We start from the raw sequence: 10,812 nt of genomic DNA, 5'->3' as shown, positions 1-10,812 counted from the left end.
TATTTCATTTTTTTTCTATTTTTCTTTGATTTCTAACAACTAAAAATTGATTATAGATATCTGGAAGGAATATTTTCACACAGAATATTATTATATGTAAAGGATATACAAAATTTCGGTTTAAAAATTCGAAAATCCACATGATTGCAATAAATCATTAAGTTTTTTTTTGAAATAACTTCGAAATAATCGTTTTTTCGGCGAAAATAGTTATATCCTTTATTTCAAAGTATTGCATCATGTACTATAATGATTTTTTTTTAGCGTATCGATTATTTTTCATTTATTCTGAATCAATTATTTCATGGTAATTACAATTGCAAATGATTTCATAGCAAACAACTTTATGTTCGTTTATGAATTCACTTTAAACAGTACTACTTCTTCGATTTTCGAAACTGAAAGTAATATTACAAATAATTAAACAAATTATTGGATGAAGGAATATGTTAAAATTAATTTAAAGAATCGTTGAATGAAATTGTTAATGCAGATTAAATGAACGAAAATAAGAAAACAAGATCATTTTTAGCTGAGCCGAATTTTTAAATATAGTGTAAGTAATAACTTGTAAGAAATAACTTAATCTATACTCTAAAAATTATTAAATATAATAGAAATTTTCAATTGTCTCGATTTATCTCTTCGGATAATATTCGATTTTGATTCATTGAAATGTTTAAATAAACACAATTTATTTTATCTTAATAAATAATTTCATTATGCGTTTAATTCATTTTTCAAAATGAAAAAGTAAAAATTGAGGGATACAGCGTAAAATATTCAATCAAAATAAAACAAATATTAACTTTTTAAACTTTCAATTTATGAAATAGAAAGTTCGTTGAAACGATTAAATCTGAAGAGATTAATAAGACACTTGGAATACAGATGGCGTTTTACTTACAAATTTTAATTAAGTAGCTGTAGATAGAGGGCGAATGTTGCCAGTTGAGCCAGTTGAAAGAATCAAACATACTTTCTATTCACGCTAGAATGTAAAGGGTTTAGAAGAACAGTTTATCGAAACAACGATATCTCTTTAAGAACATGTTACGAGAATGAAATAATTTTCGGTGAGTATTTTATTTCGATCTTTATATGATTTAATAATAATGCATAGTTTCGTATTTGTACATGATTTTAAATGATTCGTTCAAATTTCTAGTATTATCCATATGAGTGCCTCAAATTTTAATTCCACGTTTTAAATTCTATTATATTAAAAAGAAAATTACAAATTTATTTATATTGGATAAAAATTAAAACATTTCTATTTCAGATATGTATATACGTATAAATGCTCGTTGAATTTTCTAATTTTCTTGTGTATTTTTTTAAAAATTCTATCTGGGATCCAACAAAAATGATCATGCGATTTCAATTTCAAATATTCTTGATATTTATATATACAGGGTAATAATTAGATAGGGTAATACTCCTATTAAAAACAAGATATTCAGATTTATCATAAATTTATTGAGATCTTGGAATATAAATTATCCATTAGAAGATTTAATTTAGCAACGTATATATATATATTCTTCCATTGTAATCAATAGATCGCAAATTCTAACCTCAAATCGCAAGATCTTTTTTGGGTCAAATGAAACCGAAGGTACTCATAAAGTGCGTCTTGTACATATATGTATAAATTTAAGTCTTGCAAATTCGAGTGCAAAGCACGCGACCAAGCGAACGTAACCAAAGTCAGATTCGTGATTTCGTTGGATCTTACTTGATATCCGGGGGACCATAAGTGCGTATTTTAATTTAATCGATAACCATCGAACCTCACGACCGGATACATTCATATCGACAGTCATATCATGTCCCGATGACCTCACAAATTTTCTCGAAATGATGCAACGCATGTTCATGTGACGTTTCAACATTCATTTTCCAATATTATTAACGTTTATTAGAAACTAACGGTAGTTGTAAGCGCAGAATGAATAGACTCCATTAGATTGTGACGATGGCATTTGGTAAAATTGTAGAATATTTTTTTATAAATATAGATAGAAAAAAAAAAAAAAAAAAAGAAAACTAAAAATCCGAAGAAGAAACGAGAGTTACTTAAAATTGTAAAAAATACTTGTTTCGATAATGTTGAAATACGGAACGTTTCATAATTACGAGATGAATGATATATTGCGATGATAGTATTTGAACTGTAGATTATGCTGCAATCGCACTGAGATCTCATAGGACGTTTTGGTGCATCGGTAGGCCTTTTACGTCTAATTGTTACGGGTATGTGTGTTATATAATAAGACTAGAATCTTATTACAATATTTCTGATGGTATGTAATATTTCGAGTCAATGAATTTAATCCAATCTTACTATTTGCTTTTTTAAAGCTTACGCATTTTCTTATCTTATCTCACAAGAATTTTTAAAACTTTACCACAATACTTCAAAATAATCTAAAAATTTAGAAAAAAAAATATATATATAAAAAAATATTAAAAAAAAAAAAAAAAAGAAAACATTTTATCAATCTACTTTCTCGAGCTTAAAAAAAAAATTTCTTATAAGATTCTAATAATTAGCTGTAACGATTTATAAAATTGAAGGATGTTGTAAACTGAACGAGATAATGTTGATCAATTTTCAATGTTGATCTCGGGGAAAAAAATATTACGTATCTACAGAAATATTTTTTCTAACCCTCGTTGACAAAAGCGAAGCGTTTTTCGATTGTTCAAATTTTTGAGACGCTTTTATCCACGATGGTACCCTGTATCATGTATAATAGATATATTTTACAAATTATGAATATTCTTATGAAATGCACAAGATATTTTGTATCTCTTATTAGATGCACACTGTTTCTTAATCTATACTTGTAACAATATAAATCGAAATCAATTCACCCTCAATTGACTTTTATTCGATTTTAAAACAAAAAATAATGAAAGCATTAAATACTTTAATTAGAAATTAATAGAAAAAACGATTACGTATACAAAATATCTTTAAATATCTTATATAAGAAATTATTAACAAATTATTAATCTGTTAACAAGAGAGACGAATCAAAAAATTTTCACTCGAACAATTAGTGGATTTGTCACACAAATTAGCCAATTGAGGGTTCGATCATCAACGTTATATATGATATTCGATGATTGTGAGGCGACGATTTGTCAAAAATCAACAAGCCGCAAGAGGTCGTTGATTAGCGCTGTGGCCAAATTTAAAATGGCGATAATTGCGTATAATTATACGTGGCGTTTTCGACTAATGCATTGATTTTCTCGACAATCAGTCTCATAGACGATTTTGATTCTTTAATAAACGAAGAGAAAAGAAAATGGGTTAATTGGAAAGTGATTACGTTTAGTCGTCTACTGCCATAATTTCGACCAGCGAGGATGAGAGCAAGGAGCGACTTGTACTTCATTCACGCGTCTAGCCGATGGTACTTGATATAAAGTGAGCAATGTTCGTGAATCTTATAATTCCCTTTTTATATTACTCGTAGTCAAATTTTTCTCTTTTTGCTCTTGGCTCGAATCTATCGTTGTTTCCAATTCTGTAATTCTACTCGATCGTTGTAGAATGTCCTTTTATCAATAATAATGATCTTTATACAAGGTATCTTCCGTTTTTCAATAAACATTGATCCAGTGAATGTGAAGATGGATGATTGAATTGTAATTTTCTTTTTTAACGTATATAAAATTTCTGGAATTATAGGTATATATATATATATTTTTTTATAAATTTCATCACGATTTTATTAAAAATATATTTACAATGTAACATTTTAATTTCTTAGATATTTTAATAAGTTTAATTTTATAATCGATACGATTAATAATCATTCGACCAATACTGTTTATAGTTATGACGAAAAGTTTTATGAAAAGGAAGATATGGATCGTACCATTCGGACAGAATTCTTTCGGCTATATCAATTGAATCACCTGCAAAAAGAAAAAAAAAAAAAGAAAAAAAGAAAAATTCCAAAAGTTAAAAATTTCAAAACACCACGACAAAATTATATCTGAATTTTTTTTTTTTTTTTTTCTTGAATATATTCTGATTATAATATCAAAAAATTCTGATCTAAAAAAAACTTAAGGTCAACTAATCATCATTTATACCTGTTGCTTTTGTCGGATAAATTTTTCTAGAGATTGTAAAAGCTTCCTCGACATTTTCGAATATCTGCTCATTCATTTTCGTCGTATTCACTCTCGTTCCAGTGGTCAAACTGGTTTCAAGTTCGTTCAAGAAAATAGCCCAACGAGGCTTGAAATAATCCGCCACGATTCCCGACCATTGTTTATTTGCATAATCTCGTATCTCCCCCAATGGCCCCCACAAAGTAATCTGATTTCTCGCGTTGTACTCGTACAATATCTCTTCTTCATCGTTGGTAGCCAAATCTTTCGCCATCTTTAACCATTTTCCTAATAGAAAATCCTCACTTGATGCTAAAATCTCCTCGAGATCATCAAATAGCGCCAGCAACAGCTTAGCATTTTGCCTGTATTGTTTGAAAATTAAACAAAGAAATATTAAAATTGCTTGGCGATTCTCTTTCAATTTATCAAAGATGATTAATGCAATTTAAAATTAAAACTTACGATTAGATATTTGGATATATAAGTTATAAAAAAAAATTGATGGACACGAAATTTGGAATGCTTCGGTAAATTATTATTTTTTGAGGCATCAATAAAAAATTTCCAGCATCGTACATCGTGTATTACGAACGTGATTAACACATTTAAATGTTATCTATCCAGATACAACTGTCATTAATAAAATTATAGTAATATCAATCTCACTATTTATTAGGATGATTCATATAAAATTTGAACGATAAGCATTACAAATTACATGACATTTGTAGAATTGTTGCCATGTTGAAAGTTTTATTTTATCCATTTTCATCAAATAATAATTGACTGAAGCAAAAATTTTGTATTCACAGATGTGCAACTTTCTTGGATTTGTGATTTATTTATATTTTTAAATATAAATAATAAATAATTCTCTGATGTGAATTATATGAATCTTTTTTTCTAAATTTCTAGAACTTACTTGAACAAATCTATGTTCTTCTTGTTGAATGATTCTATCAAATCGGTGTAAATTTCATCAGCTATCAGTTGAAGTGCCTGCCTGGTAACGTCAACGACATCGTGTCGATAAAGGGTGCTGTTTCGTTTCAAATCTCTCGCTTGTAGCAACATGTACCAGTAGTGGATAAATGCATCTTTGTTATACCATCTCTAATAACAGCAATACATTAATACGAAATAAATAATTGAATTGAAGAAGCGTTTCTTTTAACATGAAAATTAACTTGATCTTATATCAATGTTCTCAATTTTTATGTGTAAACTTTTAAAATATTATTGTATCCTATAATCGATTGAATACCAGTGAAATGATTCATAAAAATCAACTGAATATTTATTCTGAGAATAAAGTTACTTAATTAATATTCTTATTTTCAAAATTGCAAGAAACAATGTCTTCCTTCAGTCATTTACACAAATTAAATTGGACTACGTGTAAATAAAAGTATCAAAGAGATATGGTAATCAATATAACATCTCACCCATGGCGAGAAATTTAAGTTTGGTCGAATGGTAATCGCGTATTTCCCCCTAATTCTTCTGGTGTCTGAGAAATTGTACACCGTGTTCTTGAAACCTTTCCATGCTGTGACCGTGTGCTCGTTCCCTTTGGTATCGCCGTATCTTCGATTCGCATAATTTTCGAACCTTTCGGAACGATTCACGATAATTCATAAAAATAGACAGTTTTTTCTATTTAATTTATTATTATGAGTTTAATCTCACCATTTATCCAAGTTGACGGGTCTTTTACGATAAGCCATCTCGTTCATCAACTCGTAGATGACGTAATTTTGATTTATACCTTCCGGTGTTAGACCTGTACCAACCATTGTACTGCCGTTCATGTTTCTAGCTTCGAAAATTCTCTGGAAAATAGTCAATCTTGATTTTCGTGCTATTTGATTAATATAATGTTCCGTTTAAATCAATCCATATATTTATATTGGAAATTATCGAAAAACTGGATAAAAATAGATTTTTTTCTTAAATCAAAATTTATCATATGCAAAGGAAATTGAATTGGTTTTCGAAGAAGAAGAAACCTGTATTGTTTAGGGAATTGGAAAAGCTCACATGATTAATAATTTCAGCAGAGCCAAACATTCCAAGGGTACCACCAAAGTTGTGCAACATGCACCAGATAAATGGCTGACCATAATAAGAGTTTAATCTCTTGTATTGTGGAAATTGTTCTGATTGAAGATCCAGTACAATCATCCTTCCCTAAATAGAGAAAAATGAATATTCCAAAAATTCTGAAAAGATTAATTTAAGTGGGATTTTTAAATTTAATTAAACGATCGATACCAATGGGATTGAGGTTAAAAATGTTCGAGTTCTTGGCTCTGTCCAGAAAACAGAATCGTGATAAAACAACCATCCTTGCATTAACCTTGAAGAATAATCCGATACACCATTTTTATAAATTTGAATAGTATTTTGAATTTGTCTCTAAATCATTTTATCTAAAAGATAAAAGAAAATTATGTAATTGTAGTACCATATCGCTTTTGAGTCAACGTTGCTCATAGCTTCGAAAATTGAGTGTCCTATGTTCCTCAGGAATTTGAGTTCACTGGTGTAGGGCTCGTTTTCATTGAAAGTGTCGCAGTTGTAGACGTGATCAGTCCCAAACTCTTCGATGTACTGGAGAATATAGGCACATAGACAAATATAGACATTCCTTTCGTTTTAATTTTAACTTACCGTTTTTAAGAATTGTTGCCCGATTTGTTTGAACAGGGGATCCATAGGCTCCAAAAGATAAGGGCTAAGATGAAAATATATATGGACTTTTATTTAAAATAATTTAAAATATAAAGATTTGAATTTTCAACAATTTATAATTTTTGATGGATAGACGAAAAGTAATATCTTAAAATTTAAATTGTGGAAGAAGGAAGAGTATAACAAAATACCAACTTATTGTTATTATTTGTTATTAAATCCAATTTTATCTCTGAATCATGATATCAAAGAAAGTGGAAATAAACAAGATTTTAATTGGCATTATATCATATATCAATAATCTTATATGATATTGATAAATCGTATCAATTTAATTATATCATTATTATCTAATTTCAAAGATTATAAAATAAGTAAATTCACTCTTCACTTCTTTGTTTTGTTATAAAAAAAAAAAAGAAAAATATTTTCTAGAAAGTGTTAACATGATAAAATAATATAATTGCCATCAATAATTATAAAAAAACAAGTGATACCATGGTACAGTGATAAATTTGCAGATCATTATTCATTAAAACATCTCGTATCGAATAAATTTCTATTTATTCTAATTTCCTTACCAACAATATTTATCTGAAAAGTTATTCCAAACCGCACTTTTGGTTACATTAGCCTTAGGAAATAGCCTGAGGAAGGCTCTAGGCACGTGACCCGCGAAAGCAGGCAGAACAGGTATGATTCCTAACGCCCTCATCCTCTCAAGAATTCGATGCTGCAATCGAATCGATTTCTCGTGCCAATTCGAGCTTAAAGGTCCTCCAAATCCTCGCATATTACCCATTCTAGACCTAAATAGGTAATTACAATGAGAATCTTATCGAATATAAATATAAATTTAAATAATAAATTCAATTTCAAAAGTAGCATTGATGTGTAGTCATTATTTTTAATAATTAACTTGGATCTAATTTTGTTAATAGAATTAAATTTTTAATTGATTCATATTAAACTATATTACAATTTCTCGTTTCACGTTATTATTCTAGCATTTAATTATTTTCTTAGCTTTTCCCTTTATTTTTGTTAATCAAGTTAATAAATCAGAGATATTGTTCAATGTCGTTAAATGTTCACGAATTGAATATTGATTATCGAGTTGTAAACATTACTTGGAAGATAAAAAGAAATTGTTGTATACAATTGTTATCGTTCACGAGATATTCTGAAGAATACTGACTTCGAACCTTTCAAGAATAGATAAAGATTAAAATCCCTCTCCACTAAATCACGAATCATAATTTTTGAAAACTGTTACCATGGTAAAAATCCTGGCCCTCCAAAATGTTCGTTAATCTCTTCCATAGTAAAATTCAATTGAAGATAGACTTTCTGCCAGATAGCTTCCTGCCCGGTAAAAGCAAGCGCCAAATTGATCCCATTAAGAGCCATCCAGTCGATATTCTTTTCCCAATCTTCCCACTGCCACCACGCAGAGGTATAACCCAGGGTACACACATTCTGGTAATATCTAAATCTGTCCAATTTACGTTACGATTGGAGTAAAATTGTCAAAGGGAGAAATTTTTTTGCTAAATTTTTAACTTATTGATACCTGTCGTTAGAGCTGATTTTTACACGAACGTCCGGCAAGGTATCAGGAAGTTGGGCTTGGTTTCCTTCCCATGAAATGTGAACGTTGCAATAGGTTTTGAGGTAATAGTGTAGACCCCAAGCTGCAGCAACACCAGAAGTGCCAAGGATCTCGATTTGACCCACGGAATTTTTCTTTATCTGATGGCGAGGTTCGAGATAAGATTATCGATTGTTACTAATGTAGAAAGTTAAAGATGGCTTTTTTTTTTTAGATTATGATTGTTTGAGATTGAATATTGTTGGATCAAAGTGGTAATAAATCATTGGATTGGAGTCAATTCTAATGTTTTCTATTATTTTTTAAATATTTCAGAGAAACGAGATATTTAAAGCATGCTTGGGTTAAGCATCACCTAACTATGAGGAAAACTATGAGGAAGATGATGTATTGTGAGCAATATAATTGGAAATAAAAATGTTTGCTAATAACGATAATGGTGAGATGAGATAAGAAAGGAAAAATATCTTTCATTGAGGAATTTTTCTTGGTAATCTTGTTCACAATCCTTCCTTTATTTTATCTCAACCCTTGTCACTTCTCTACAATTGCATTTTAGGAAATATCTTTGTTTAAAATTGGAAATTGGAGTTTATATTTTGAAAATGCTTCTCCAATAATCGAAAGAAATTATGAGAAATAAAACTAATGACCAATGATTCGAATACTTCCACAATTGAAACGTTATAACAATGCAACGCGTTCATTTGAATTTGAATTCGAAAATTCTTTCATATTTCATACATTAGTTCCTAATCAATCTTTTTTTTATCATAATATCAGAAATTTGATTAAATTTATTTGATTGGATCGTTTCATATGGAACGAAAAATGTAGAAATTTAGAACGCAAATCAAGAGCTTATTTCTACAATTTATATATTATTTATATTGTATTATATTATAAATACGAATTACCGAGAAAGTATCTTTTCCAGGAGAAGTAAAATTCGGATTCACCATCATTACGAAATTTTTAGCACGTTCAGGTCCCAATAATCTTTCAACGACACCTGCTGCTGCATTAGCTTGTTCTTCCGATGAAATCTGAGGCCTGATGTGATCCAAAGTATTCTGAAATACTGTACATTTCCATTTTTTTTAAACACAAAATTTACATAATTCCTGGAATATTTTAAACCTCTCTCTTTTTTTCCGTCAAATTTTTATCTTTTTTTTTCTCCTCTCGTGCTAAATTCATATAAATTTAATAGTATCTAGTATATCGATAATATTAATTTTTCAATTCGCGTTATAGTTCGTTTTCGTTTAAAACTTGTTGAAATTAGATAAAAAAATCAATAAACAATGTTACAATTGCATTGTATTATCTATATTATTACAAGATATTGTAATACAGATAAAAATCATCACTTCAAAAAATAAAATTTTCCATTTTATTTCCAAAGAAACGAAATAGTTTACACGCGTTAATAATTATTACGAGATATTGTAATAATAAGATAAAGATCATCACTTCAAGAAATAAAATTTTTCATTTTATTTCCAGAGAAACAAGATAGTTTACACGTGTTAATAATTGAAATATTTTACTTTTTGCGTAGATATTATGATTTTTTTTTTATAAAATTTATAATAGTTTATTCAATTGAAAATAACGAGAAAATATTGAAATAAAAAAAGCAGAGAGTATAGAAATGGGGATGATTTGATTTCAAATTTTTACAAAGAACTATCACAGAGAGAAGAACAACTTTAGAAACGAACGAAGGTATAATTGAATTAAAAATATTGAAAAATGTTGAATTAAAACAAAATATGAAATTGAAATTATACGTACAATTCGACTCATTATTTATTCACTTTCAACCATCACAAATTTTAAAAAATTTAACAATTTTTTAAAATTAAGGGTGCATTAAAATATTGAAGAAAAAAACAAAAATCAAAGAAAAGTATACAAAAATAAAGATTGCTCGCCAACTTCATTTTGAATCCTGACAGAAAACCATCATTAAATTAAAAAGAGTCAAAACAATTTATCAATAAGACAATTTAAATGATTGAAAATACAAAAAAAAAAAAAAAGAAAATTAAAGAGAAACGTAAAGAATAAAAATTTAGAAAAAAAATTGTTCCTCTCACCATTTGAATTCTTACAGGAAACTGTTAGAGATCCAGAAAGGAAAATGATTGACACGAGTAACGAATAGATTAACATCTTGCGTGCACGTATCGCTCCTCGAAGATATACACGACTGAAAGAGATGAAGGTCGTGAACGCATTACTTATCTTCCTACACTTATGCCATTTCTCCTTATCTAATGAGGCCTCTGACCACTGCGATTATCAATCATCTGCAACAAGACTGGACAACTTGCTCGCGACTTATTTCCCCACTTCCC

General features: G+C 28.8%; 1 protein-coding gene across 1 annotated transcript; it reads right to left on the bottom strand.

Annotated features, from left to right (window-relative positions):
* Positions 1-3,721: 3,721 nt before the first annotated feature.
* On the bottom strand, positions 3,722-10,687 carry Naglu (N-acetyl-alpha-glucosaminidase). Its single transcript, XM_003698895.4, has 14 exons — positions 10,552-10,687; positions 9,364-9,527; positions 8,408-8,586; positions 8,111-8,329; positions 7,416-7,643; positions 6,814-6,877; positions 6,608-6,753; positions 6,415-6,499; positions 6,181-6,330; positions 5,830-5,972; positions 5,586-5,751; positions 5,063-5,253; positions 4,117-4,502; positions 3,722-3,936 (listed from the first exon to the last, which is right to left on the bottom strand). The coding sequence occupies exons 1-14, from the start codon at positions 10,625-10,627 to the stop codon at positions 3,824-3,826; spliced, it is 2,310 nt and encodes a 769-aa protein (XP_003698943.4). The 5' UTR covers positions 10,628-10,687; the 3' UTR covers positions 3,722-3,823.
* Positions 10,688-10,812: the final 125 nt, after the last annotated feature.

This window comes from Apis florea, unplaced genomic scaffold, assembly GCF_048593485.1.
Source record: "Apis florea isolate Af1SG1 unplaced genomic scaffold, ASM4859348v1 contig_2274_pilon, whole genome shotgun sequence".
Lineage (NCBI taxonomy): Eukaryota > Metazoa > Arthropoda > Insecta > Hymenoptera > Apidae > Apis > Apis florea.
The sequence above is the reverse complement of the archived record's forward strand: the minus strand, read 5'-3'. Positions and strand labels throughout refer to the sequence as shown.

What these genes read in the sequence shown, in the direction of transcription:
- Naglu (XM_003698895.4), bottom strand. Translation starts at nt 10,627, where the DNA reads ATGTTAATCTATTCGTTACTCGTGTCAATCATTTTCCTTTCTGGATCT. An exon ending in CTGGAAAAGATACTTTCTCG is followed by an intron (nt 8,587 to 9,363) that starts GTAATTCGTATT and finishes CCTCGCCATCAG; the next exon opens with ATAAAGAAAAATTCCGTGGG. An exon ending in TTTTCAGATAAATATTGTTG is followed by an intron (nt 6,878 to 7,415) that starts GTAAGGAAATTA and finishes TTTTCATCTTAG; the next exon opens with CCCTTATCTTTTGGAGCCTA.